Genomic DNA, 12,932 nt, shown 5'->3' on the forward strand with positions numbered 1-12,932 from the left:
CAACGTCATAGGGTGATTTGGGGGCACCGGCAGCCTGAGAAAGGATGGAAGCCAGATCATCTGCATTTAAAAAAAAATTTGAATCCCTTACATTGGTTCCAAGGCAGAAAGAGCAGTAAGGGCTAGGCAATGGGGGTTAAGTGACTTGCCCAGGGTCACACAGCTGGGAAGTATCTGAGGCCAGATTTGAACCCAGGACCTCCTGTCTCCAGAAGGCCTGGCTCTCACTGAGCCACCTAGCTGCCCCACCAGCCCATCTCCATTAGGGCACACATCATTATATTTTAGTGATTAAATGCTCAAGAGGATGTTATTTTGACAATTAAAAATTGATATTCAGTTGCCTGGGCAATCTGATATTAACCGATGCTCTAATGAAGTAGAATTAGGATCTAAGGATCCTACATGTGGAGCTGGAAAATTGCTTAGAGATCATCAAGTAGAAAGCTCTCATTTTACAGATGAGGAAACTGAGGCAGAGAAATCCATTGACTTGCTCAAGGTCACACATGTACCCACAGGGGAAGAGGTTCAATTTAGTTTCTCTGAATCCAAAGCCAGGGCTTTTCCAGCCAGTTAGTGCCCCATCATTCGGATAATCTGGCCTGACAATAATGATCCTATATAGCCATTTTCATCATGTTGATTGGTTTTGCTGACTATTTTTCTTTTTCTTTTTTTCTAAGGCAAATGGGGTGAAGTGCTTGCCCAAGGTCTCTCAGCTAGTAAGTGTCTAAGGCCAGATTTGAACTAAGGTCTTCCAGACACTCTATCCAATGTACCAACTAGCAGCTCTTTTTTCTCTTCTTTTTTTAAAGATCTTCCTTATAAAGGGAAGGAAGGAATACAGGTGGAAATGTAGACAGTATAAAGGCAGAAGAAATAGAACTCTATTTTTAAAAGAAAAAATAATAGCTGACATTTGCTCAGAGCTTTACCATTTGGAAAACGTGCTCATTATTTCATTGGATCCCCACAGCAGCCCTAAGAGGCTGATGTGGTTATTATCTGCAGTTAACAGATGGGGGCACCCAAGGAGTCATTTGCCTGAAGTCACACAGCTGGCAAGTCTAGTGTATGCCGTACTGCTTGGGCAGAGAGCTGGCCCTGCTGACCCCAAGAAGTCATTTCCTTATTGGTAAAAGGAAGGGACTGGACTTGATGGCCCGGATGGCCCTCTCGCTCCAGGTTTATAAGTTCACACATTTAGAGCTTAGAAATTGTTCACTTTACAGATGAGCAAACTGAGGTTGAAATAGGTACCCAAGGTCACCCCAGCAGAATCTGAACTCAGGCCTTCCTGATGTTGCCTTCACTGTATTCCCTGTCTCTCCCTCCAAGATAACTAACAAAACTATTTATCTAATTCATCTATTTATAATTTAGTCTATTTATTTATGTAACTCTACTATTAATACTCACAAATGCATTGAACAATTATCTTTTTATTTATTTTTTGTAGTGCAGTGGATAGAGTATTGGACCTGAAGGCAGGACGACTCTTCTTCCTGAGTTCAAATCTGGCCTCAGATACTTACTAGCTGTGTGACTCAAAGGAAGTCACTTAACCTTGTTGGCCTCAGTTTCCTTATCTATAAAATGAGTGGGAGAAGGAGATGGCAAACCATTCTAGTGTCCTTGCCAAGAAAACCCCAAATGGGGTCACAAAGAGTCGAGCACAATGGAACAACCACAAACATACTATACTAGTCAATGTTTCTATTGGCAAATACTATTTATGATAAGCATCATGGGAAAACTCAGCAACTCTCTGCTTCTTAAGAGGTGATTGATGTGATGGGAAAGCCCATGAAACATACTTTTCTGATATTTTAAAAAGATTGTCACCCCCCAAGGATGCTTTCCTTATCCGAATAGAACACACCCCACCTTCCACATTGTAACTTAAGAAAGTTGTATTGTAGCAAAATAAATCAACCCAGCTAAATAAATATCAGAGAGAGAAGGGGAAAAGCATTTGGATATTACCGTCTATGTGCCTGGCACCATTTTAAGCACCCTACAAATAGATTCTCATTTGGTACTCACCATCTTAGGAGGTAGGTGCTGTAATTATCCAATTATCCCCATTTTGTCTTTGTTAAAAATGAAGCAAGAAGAAGTTAAGTGACTTCCCCAGAATCACACAGCTAATAAGCATCTGAGACCAGATTTGAACTCAGGTCTTCCACACTCCAGACCTAGTGCTGTAGCCACTGTACTATGTTGCCTGTGACAGAATGAGAACTCTAGACTTACATGAATCCAAGCCCCTTGCTCTAACCATTATATAACGCTGCCTCTGCACAAATATAAGTAATTACATATGAAAGCATTCAGTACAAAGGGTGCTTTTGTCAAGGATAATAGGATAAAAAGTCATCTGAGCTTCCCAATCTGGAAAGATTCCAACTAGGGGAAGGAAAGAGGATTGAGTTGGGGAGATGGTGTCTGATCCAGGCTTTGGAACAGAGTTGGAGGGAGGTGTGGGGTCTTTTGTGTTTCATGGCCCCTCTGTTTAGTCTAGTGACGCCCAGGGACCCCTTCTCAGAATCATGCTTTAAAAGAATGGAAAGAAATGTTAAATGTCAGTGAGAGATGAGTGAAAATAAAGATGGCCTCTCACCCAAGTTCACAGCCTTCCCGGAAGCCTATCCATGGACACCTTGGGGCTCTATGGACCCCCTAGTTAAGAACCCCTGCTTTGGAGGGGAGGGAAAGGAAAGGATGAATGTTTTTTACATCAAGACAGTCAGAAGGCAATAAACTGGACAGAATGCAAGCTCCTTCCCCATAGAGCCTCTCCTGACCATTCCCTACTTGATAGTGCCCTCCCTCTCCAAAACACTTACGTTCTTCTATTAGAAGGTAAGCTCCTTGAGAGCAAGGGCTGTTTTTGTTTTTCTTAATATCTGGGGCTTAGTACAGTGGCTTCCAATCAATAAATGCTTGTCCAAGGCTTGTATGTGTTTCAGTGGGTCCCTATTGTCTCCTACCTAGAGAATGTAATCTCCTTGAAGGCAGGAACTATTTCATTTTTGTCACAGGTGCTTGGCACCTAGGAAATGCTTAATAATTGATCCTAGATTGCTTGGATATGTCGATCCCCAGAGCCTAGCAAATAGTAGGACTATGTAGAGACTGGACTAGTGATTTCAGGCATAGAGGGAATTCCTGGGTGAGGAATCTCCCTCGACCAGTACAGATTAGGACCTTCTGATAGTCATGAGAATAAACCCCCTAATCTGGAAGAAGTTTAGAAAGAAGTTTCTTTGGTCATTTCACAGAGGAGGAAAGCAGGAAGAAGGCTCCCATCTCAGTCCCTCAGAGATTGGTATTTTATTGGGCTTCTGAAGAGGGGGACATGTATGAGGTATTCTAGGCAGTTAAGCTATTTTGTCTAGAGGGCAGTTCCCAGGCAAGGCCCAGGGAGATGCCTTATCAGTAAGCATAAACACTCAAAGAGAGTTCAATTAAGATGTAAGAATAAACATTCAGAATTGGGAAACACAAAACACAAGGTAAACCCCAGACACCCCCTCTTCTAGTTTCTTCCAAACAGAAAACCAAGGACCAGGGTCACACCAATCATAAGTAGTAGAGCTGAGATTTGAACCCTGATCTTGTGACTATGTCTCTTGCATCCCTTCCCTTATGCCACACTGACTCTGAAGTCTGAATTCCACAAAGCTAAACTCCAGAAAAGTCCTGCCTTCTTCCATGTCCCCTTAGGACTGTTTTAGTCTCTGAAACCAACTCAAGAAGAGTCATTGGAAGCAGCAAAAACTCATCAGATGTGTCTTTTTAAAAACAAAAAATGCACAGGTTTAACCTTGATTTCTGGCTGATTTCTAACCAGGTTTGGGAGGTCTTTCCTCTTCTCTGTATGTCGGGATTTTTTCCTCCCAATATGTGGTTTGAAATTTTCATTTTTCCTCTTTAACCTCTACAGGTAAAACCAAGCCTTAAACAACATGACTCAGCTTGATGTATTACACGTGTTTATCATAGCTGGAGGGACTTTGGCCATCCCCATCCTAGCCTTCGTGGCTTCGTTTCTGCTGTGGCCCGGAATACTGATCAAAATCTATCATTGGTAAGAGAGCTAGGTTTATAATGGACATCTTAAAAGGGAATACAGAATCATTCTTGGATCTGCTCATCCCACATGGTGCCTGGTACTCAGCAGGTGACAAATGCTTTTTGGCTAGTTGATCCTCTAGAATTTATTCCATTTTTAAAGCATTGTTGGAAAATTTATTGAAAGTTCTTCTAGGTCTACTCTCCAAAGTTACTAAGAGCCCCTTATTTTTCCCATGAGATCATTTACAGCCCTAGATTCATATATTCTTTTTGTTTCTGGCAAGAAAAGAGCCCTTTTCTTTGAAAGCAAAATATTTCCCTTTTGGTCTGGGCTATGATTTCATCAGGGGTGGGAAATCCTGAAATGGAAATCCATTCTAGAAGCTAACGCATATTAGCAACTATCTTGCCCTAAAGAGTTGCCTATCAATGAGAGGTTAAGTGGGATACCTAAAATATATTCAAGAAAGACTGAATAACAATAAAAATTACTTTAATGATTATAGCAACGCATTTCTCCAACCTTTGGAGTTTTGTTGGGACATGACAGATATCATTTCATTTTGAAACTCACAACAACTCTTAGAGGTAAATGCTATTATTAGATTCATTTTCCCCAGGGGGAAACTGAGGCTGAGGAATAGTATCTAGGGTTATATAGCTAGCTAGTTGGAGTCAAAGGTAGGATTTTAACTTAGGACTTCTGACTCCAAGTTGAATTTTTTTCAATCAATCAATATTTATTAAGCACCAACAGTGTACCAGGCATTGTGCTAAACAATGGGCATACTCCCTATTCCTCGTTGACTTTTGAGATCTTGAGAGCAGATCTCAAAATCAAATTCATCTCTCTCTGTCTCTCTGTCTCTGGCTCTTTGTCTTTCTCTCTATGTCTCTGTTGCTCTCTCTTTTAAACTCTTACCTTCTTAGTATCAATTCTAAGACAGAAGAACAATAAAGGCTAGGCCCATGTTGTTGAACCTATGGCACACATGCCAAAGGGGGCTGCTCCCTTCCCCCTTGCCATGCACCCCTCTACCCAGCAGCCCAATTGGAGTGCTTCCTTCCTCCCCTGTCTGGGGTAAGGTGGCGGGGCTCACATGTGGCATGAGGGTTGTAGTTTGGGTACTCGGTCTCTAAAAGGTTCACCATCACTGGCTAGGCAATTGTGATTAAGATTTGCCTAGAGTCATAGAGCTAGAAAATATCTGAGGCCAGATTTGGACCCTGGACCTCCCAACTCTAGGCCTGATTTTCTATCCACTGAGTCACCTAGCTGCCCCCTTCTCTTTAAAAAAAAAAATAAACTTCACTAGTGCCTTTTGGTTTTACATCAAAGTTATTTCTGACTATACCCCACCCATCTCAAAACAAGGAAAAATAGTTAAGCGGCAAAATTCTTTTATTTTGAAATATATAAATAAATTGCATCCTGGGACATGGAATATCAGCATATCAACATTTCCCCCCTACCTATGCCAAAAATAAATAATTTAATTAACACAAGAAGTACAGAAGCTTCTGGATGTACAAACTCCAAGGCAGAGAGAACCTGGGCATAGTGCTGCCTTGGCTGCTTTCACTAAGCAAAATGAGGCAAACTCTCATCTCATGTCTTGGCTCATAGCTCATACTTTAACCTGGTCCATACTGGTTTATATCCCCATCCCTAACCTCACAAGGTCCTAGAGGGCTTTCATAGAAATAGGAAATCCCTTTCCCGAGAAGTTGGTATGTTGATATATCCAATGTCTAAAAATGCAATTTATTTATATGTTCCAAAAGAAAAGAGTCCAATTAAACTTTCCCAGATGGTGTTTAAAAGTGGAAGGGTTTTTTTTTTGGGGGGGGGATTATGCTGAAATTGTTTATTCTCATAATGATGGAAACCAGTTGACTAAATTCTCCAGTGTTCCATAGCCAAGTAAAGAGAAGTTATTCTAAAGAATTAAGGAACTGAGCAATACTGCTTCTGGGGATGCCATGGAATCTGGGAAGGTCACACTGTACCCTTCCAGCTTCTCCTCCTTTCTGGCTTTCTCTAGTTTAAACTGAGTGCCTAGTTCTTAGAGGGCCACAGAAGGATCTGATCCTGGAAAAGAACTTAATGAGATAGAAGAAAGCTTTTTGTGCCCACTTCAGTGCAGGGACCACTACAGAGATGGTTGGAGCTCTGTCTCCATGCTTTTCAGTGTGTTTGGTGGGGAAGTTTTTGTTTGTTCCATAGCATGAGACTGCTGAATGGAAAAGCCAGGTATAGTCCGTGCATTCCTGCTCAGAGACACCATGGAACAGCCTCTCTTTTCTTTGATAGAGCCAGCAATATGGAAGCAGGTGATTCCCAAGAGTCCTGGTGACCCTGATGAATCTTCCTGGAGGTTGACCAGTTGAAAGCACAGATATCTTGGATGTACCCCTTCATGGTGTGATGAAGCAGTCAAGGGAACGAAATAGATCTAAGAATTCTCTGCATTTTTGGTGTTTAGTCATTTCAGTCATATCCAACTCTTAGGGACCCCATTTGGGGTTTTCTTGGCAAAGATACTCATGGTAAGGATCAAGAGCCAGGGAAGCTTTTTGGATCAAACCAGGTTTGATTGCTTTGAGAGACCACCATGAGTCTAAGGATGTGGACTCTAAGAGACAGAATTGTGTAGAGAGTTGGATTGGGACCTGGGTTCCAATCCTAGCTCCACCATTTACTTACTAACCATGGGCCTTTGGGTAACTTAGCCTTTCTGTGCCTCATTTTCCTTGCCTCTAAAATGAAGGGATTGGACTACATGGCCTTTAAGGACCCTTCCAGCTCTCAGTCTATGTTCCTGTATAAAAGGGAAGTAAGAGTGACAGAGAGCTCATGCCCCTTTGTAAATCATGGGAAGACCTCCTCTCCTGAACACAGAGCAGCAGCCCATGTCTTCTCCATGGAAAGTCAAAAGAGACGTTTGGGTTACAGGCATCAAGTTATGAGTCCATTGTCTCATCTTCCGCCTCACTGCAAAACCATCTCATCATCCAATTGAAACTATTCACTCCAAAGTCACTAATGACTCAACCCTCTTCTTTCTTGACCACTCTGACGCCTGCCATTTACCCTCTCCTCCTTGACCACATCCTTTCTCTAGGTTTTTAAGACAAGTTCTCTTCTGGTTCTCCTCCTAACTATATGACCATTTCTTTTATTGAATCTTCCCTCAGGTCATATCTGCTAGCCATGGAGGGTAGTGGGAAGTCAACCAAAGCTCAGACTTGAGTACTCTTCTTTTATCCCTCTCTACTAGTTCTCACGGTGATCTCATAAGCCTCTGTAGGGGAAAAAAACACTGAATTTGGATTCAGAGGGCCTGGGTTCAAATTCTAGCTCTGCCCTTACATAACATCTTGGTAGCAGAAAGGATAGAACATCAGGCCCCAAGTCAGGACAACTCACCTTCCTAAGTTCTAATATAGCCTCAGACACTTACCAGCTGTGTGATCTTGGGTAAATCACTTAACCCTGTTTGCTTCAGTTTCCTCATCTGTAAAATGATCTGGAGAAGGAAATGGAAAACCACTCCAGTGTCTTTGTCAAGAAAACCCTAAAGAGTCAGACATGACTGAACAAAAACAAAAATGCAGAGGACTCTTAGATCAACAGATGACTCTTAGAGTCCAGCCTCACCTGCCCTCCAGGCTCATCTATTAGACATCTTAGACTGAAGTTCCAGAGACATTTTAAACTCAACACACCTAAAAACGAACATAGATCTTCTTCCCCTCACTGCAAACCATTCTTTTTTCCTTCATTTCCCTATTGTTGAGGGAACCACCAGCCCACCAGTCACCTAGGCTCACAACCTATAACATCCTTGACTCCTCTCTTTCTCTCATCTCCCATATGCAATCAGGTGCCAAATCCTAGCTATTTTACCTTAAAAAATATCTCTTCTAGACTCCCCGTTCTCTCTTCTGACACTACAACTCCCTGATTCAGGCTCTCATCACTTCACATTTGGACAATTGCCTACTGGTTACCCTGCTTGCTATAAATCTCCTCTCTCCAGTCTATCCTCCACTTATCCAGCTATCCAACTGATGTTCCTAAAGAACAGATGTGCCCAAATCTTTCTGTCACTCTGTCTCTCTCTGTCTTCCTCCCCTCTCTCTTCCTCTCTCTCTCCCTCTCTCCGGATAAAACATGAAATCCCCAGTTTGGCTTTTTAAGCCCTTCAAACCTGGTCCCTTTTTATGTTTCCAGCCTTCTCATACCTTCCTTCCATCTACATACACTTCGACCCAGTCACACTCTTCTCCTTGCCTATTCCTCACAAAGGTACTGCATCTCCAAACCCTGGACCTTTTATCTTACTCCCCCCATGTCTAGAACACTTTCCCCTCCTCACCTCTGCCTCCAGGTTTCCCTGTTCCTTCAAGCCTCAGCTAAAGTCCTACCTTCTGCAAGAAGCCCTTGCCAGCCCTCCTTAATCTTAATGTGTTCCCTTTGAGATCACCCCTAATTCATCCTGCCTGTCTATTATTTATTTGTATTCATTTTCATGTGTCTGCCCTGTTAGACTATAAGTTTCTTGAGAGCAGAGACTATTCTTTGCTTGTATTTATAAACCCAGCTCTTAGTACAGTGCCTGGAACTTTGCTGTTGTTCATTCATTCAGTTGTGTCCAGTTCTTTGGGACTCCATGGACAATAGGTCCACCAGATCCTTCCGTCCTCCACTATCTCATAAAGCCTGCCCAAGTTCATTACTGTTCATTGCTTCCATGACACTATCCATCACTAACCATCCCCTTCTCCTTTTGCCTTCAGTCTTTCCCAACATCAGGTTCTTTTCCATTGAGTCCTGTCTTCTCATTATGTGGCCAAAGTATTTAAGCTTCAACATCAGTATTTGTCCTTCCAATGAATAGTTTAAATTAATTTCTCTTAAGTATCGACCAATTTGATCTCCTTGCTGTCCAAGGGACTCTCAAAAGTCTTCTTTGTGCCACAGTTATGTGATTTTTGTCCATAGGAATTTCCAGCCCTAGTATGTCTTTGGTGTACAATTAGTTGTTCCTAATGGCCATCAACGTATCTGACAATCCTGCTTACAAAACTGGGGTCAATCTCATTTCAAGATAAAGGCATTTGGGGAAACTTGCTCATTATGTGATTTATTTATACATTAAAAATAGTATTGTTAAATGATAACCTTCTCTCAAGGCAGAGGTTCTTTCTTACCCTCCATCTTCAGTTAGCAATCATTTAATAAGTATCTACTATGTGCTGTGTAACTCTGAGCAAGTCAGTTGCCCTCTTAGGGCTCTAGGCAGCTATCTAAGACTGTTTCAGGGGCAGCTAGGTGGCTCAGGGGATAGAGCATCAGGTCTGTAATTGGGAAGACCTGGGTTAAAATCTGGACTCAGATACTTACTAGCTATGTGACCCTGGGCAAGTCACTTATTCCCTATTGTCTAGCCCTTACCACTCTTCTGCCTTGGAATTAACTGTTATTTAGTATTGGTTCTAAGGTCAGAAGTTAAGGGTTAAAAAAAAAAAAGTCTGTTACCCAGAAGATGCCATCCTGCATTGCTAGGGTGAGTGTCCTCATCTAGAAGCTTTATATAGTGATGAAATCACAGGTCCAGGTTCTAGCTCCTAGCCTTTTCCCACTGTGCACCAGACACTGCTTGGTGCTGGGGATACAGAGACCAAAGCTACCCCATAGCACCACAGTGGGAAGCAATTAGCAGGGCTTGCTCTGGTTCACCGCTCTCTCAGGAGGGCATCTGTCCATGGTTCTGAACACCCATCTAGCATGTCCAGCCCATTTTCATTGAGGTTCAGCTGTTGCTGAAGGTTTCTGGATGTATTAGACCACGGGGAGTGATCCATCAGGTGGCTGGGTCTTTTATGGCAAACGAAAGAAATGGAGGGCTGATTTTTATTGAGTTCAAGGAGCAGATTATAAATGTTGACAGTATTCAAAGGAAGACAGAAAAAGAACTTGGCATCATTTCTAGGTTGTGCATTTTTTAAATAGTTTTTTTTTTAAGATAACTAAGATGGGCAGTGAAGAAGGGGATAAAATAAATACTTCTCTAAGGATGCAATTCCTTTAAAACGATACTAAAGAATCATGTAACCATGAAAAAAGAATTTAAAATAAATTATATAAAAAACAAAAACAAAAAAATGATACTAAAGGAAGAAAAACAAGTTTTAAAAACACCTGAGAAGGAACCAGACTGCTAAGCTTTATCTTGAGACAAGATGCAAAGTGGTGTTTTGTTTTGTTTTTTTTACAAGCTTGGCTTTTGAGGTCACAGGACGTTGGTCAATGTTATTCTAGAAATCAGACACTGTTTTTGTCAGGGAGCTCTTTAGCTGTCAAATGCCCCATTGTTCCAGAGACAAGTTTACTAAGGACTCTGTTTCTTCCCTGTAAGCTGTTAACTAGTTTTTCCTCTCCTGGTTTATAATATTTAAAAATTATATCAGGAGTGCCCAATATGTGGGCTATTATCCTTTGGAGAGTTAAGGAGTTATTGCAAAAGTTCTGCGAAGAGGCTGCTACATGGCTTAGTGGGTTGAGAACCAGAAATTAATATTGCATATATCTCATACCCTTAAAGGGAACACCATAATAAAATATCAGAAAGTGCTGGAGATGAATGGATAACATAATGCTTATCTGTGGTCATTTTGTTTAAAAAAAACAATGACTGGGGCAACTAGGTGGCTCAATGGGTTGGGAGCTCACCTAGAGACAAGAGGGTCTGGGTTCAAAGTTGGCTTCAAATTTTTCCTAACTGTGTGACCCTGGGCAAGTCACTTAACTGCTATTGCCTAGCCCTTACCACTCTTCTGCCTTAGAATCAGTACAAAGTATTGGTTCTAAGATGGAAGGTAAAGTTAAAAAATAAGAAAAAGGTCTGCAAATCTATATTTAATGGCTTAGCATGACAAAGATACAAACATATCTTCTCTAGCCCAAATGATGACTCCTATGCGTGTGTTGCTGTTTCAATGATAACATAAAACTCATCTATATATAGAGAATGTTAAGAGTTTTCAAGAGAGATAGGCATGTTTGAAGGTAACAATAACTGCCATTTCCACAGAGATCAACACTTCTAACACTTTACCTATATTATCTCATTTATTATTATACCCATTTTTTTTACAGATGAGAAAACTGACTCAGAGATTTAGTGATTTGTGGGTGGTCACACACACACAGCTATAAGTGAATACAAAAGATATTTATTGAGAATTTACAGGGGCAGCTGGGTTGCTCAGTGGATTGGGAGCCAGGCCTAGAAATTGGAGGTCTTGGGTTCAAATTTGACCTCAGATACTTCCTAGTTGGGTGACCCTGGGCAAGTCACTTAACCCACTTGAAACTAATATTACAGTATTGATTCTAAGGCAGAAGGCAAGGGTTTTTTTTTTTTTAAAAGAGTTTACTATGTGCCCTAGCTGATGACTCTCCTTCCCCTCAGGGAGTTTCCATTTTCTGGGGAAGAAACAACATATAGGAGGGACTGATTGGTCGCCCTGGAAGAAAATCATCCTGGTGAGATGGATGGAGCTGTAAGGAACAAATCTGACACTCCCTTCCTGGGGGCTGTGGCATTGCTGATTTGATTATAGTATCAAATTTGGAAAGGGGGAGAGGTTGGGTAGGGAAGGGTTTGTAATGACACGCCAATGGTTGTGATTTTCCAAATGGTTAAAATAAGAATAAATCTCCATTGATTTATCAGTGTTACTGAATTTGGTATCATGGATCAAGTGCTGGACTTGACATTTACTAGATCTTCAAGATCCTGGACACATCACGTGCCCTCTGAGCCTCTGATTCCTTATCTGTAAAATGGGGATAGTCCTGGCTTTAACACTTATATCATTGCATTGGCTCAATTGAGATTGTTTGCAAAACACTTTGTAAATGTAAAGAGCTGTAAATGTCACATATTATTATGGGTACTAATAGTAGTTATAGCTTTTTGTCCCATATTTTCTCAATTAATGGATGTGAATAATACAATTACTATCATGTAGGATCCTATAAAATTCCTAGAAGTTAAAAAAAAGGGTAGATCTCTTTTTAAAAGATCTCTCAATTAGCCCACAGTAATCTACAATAGGTATCTTGAGAGAAAACATCCTGTTTTCTCTTTGGGTCATTTGTTTCGAAGGATGCAGGTTTCAAGAGAAAACTACAAGCTTACAACCAAGAGCAGTCACCTCGAGATTAGTGCTGGTGGCTGAAAGATGGCTTTGTTCATGATTTTAGGAAGGCCTTCAATGAAATTTGGTTGAAAGCTTTTAGCTCTTTCAGAAATGACAGAAACCACATTCAATTCAACTAAAAAAAAATGTTGTTGACCAGACACAAAGCTGAAAAATGAAACAAAGAGGCATCATGGGACAGTGTACAAAGTTCTGAATTTGGAGTCAGGGGACCTGGGTTCAAATTCTGGCACCTGTGTAAGCTTAGGCTCCTCTCTGAACCTTTTTCCTCATCTGAAAAATGAAGGGGTCAGACTAGGTGATCTCCAAGGTCTCTTCTAGCTTTCAATCTATTATTCTATGAAATAATCCCTATCTTCAAAGAGTTTACATTCTACTGGGAGGATTATAACATAAACACAAGTAAAAGAATACAGATATGCATGTTGTCAGGCTCAGTGCGATAAAAGGAAGGAGGAAATGTTAAAGAAGTTAGAAAACTTGAAGGAATGTGCAGGTGTTTAAAAGAAAAAAAGATTTACACCCAAAACAACAACAAAAACAAAATGAGGCATTGATACCAAGGTTACTTTCATTCATTCCACCATTATCAAATGACTGCAAAGGACAGTAAC

General features: G+C 41.1%; 1 protein-coding gene across 7 annotated transcripts in view; it reads left to right on the forward strand.

Moving 5' to 3' along the window:
• The window catches only part of ABHD6 (abhydrolase domain containing 6, acylglycerol lipase), a 67,337-nt gene that overhangs the window by 22,155 nt on the left and 32,250 nt on the right, over positions 1-12,932 (forward strand). For 5 of the 7 annotated variants that reach the window (XM_056804283.1, XM_056804281.1, XM_016424417.2 and 2 more), the window contains exon 3: positions 3,953-4,096. In XM_056804283.1, coding sequence (XP_056660261.1) covers positions 3,975-4,096 — 122 coding nt within the window. In that variant the 5' untranslated portion in view covers positions 3,953-3,974. Of the gene's footprint in view, positions 1-686; positions 726-3,952; positions 4,097-12,932 lie in introns of all 7 variants that reach the window. The other 2 variants (XM_056804284.1, XM_056804282.1) reach the window with 1 other exon arrangement.

This window comes from Monodelphis domestica, chromosome 7 (genome assembly GCF_027887165.1).
Source record: "Monodelphis domestica isolate mMonDom1 chromosome 7, mMonDom1.pri, whole genome shotgun sequence".
Lineage (NCBI taxonomy): Eukaryota > Metazoa > Chordata > Mammalia > Didelphimorphia > Didelphidae > Monodelphis > Monodelphis domestica.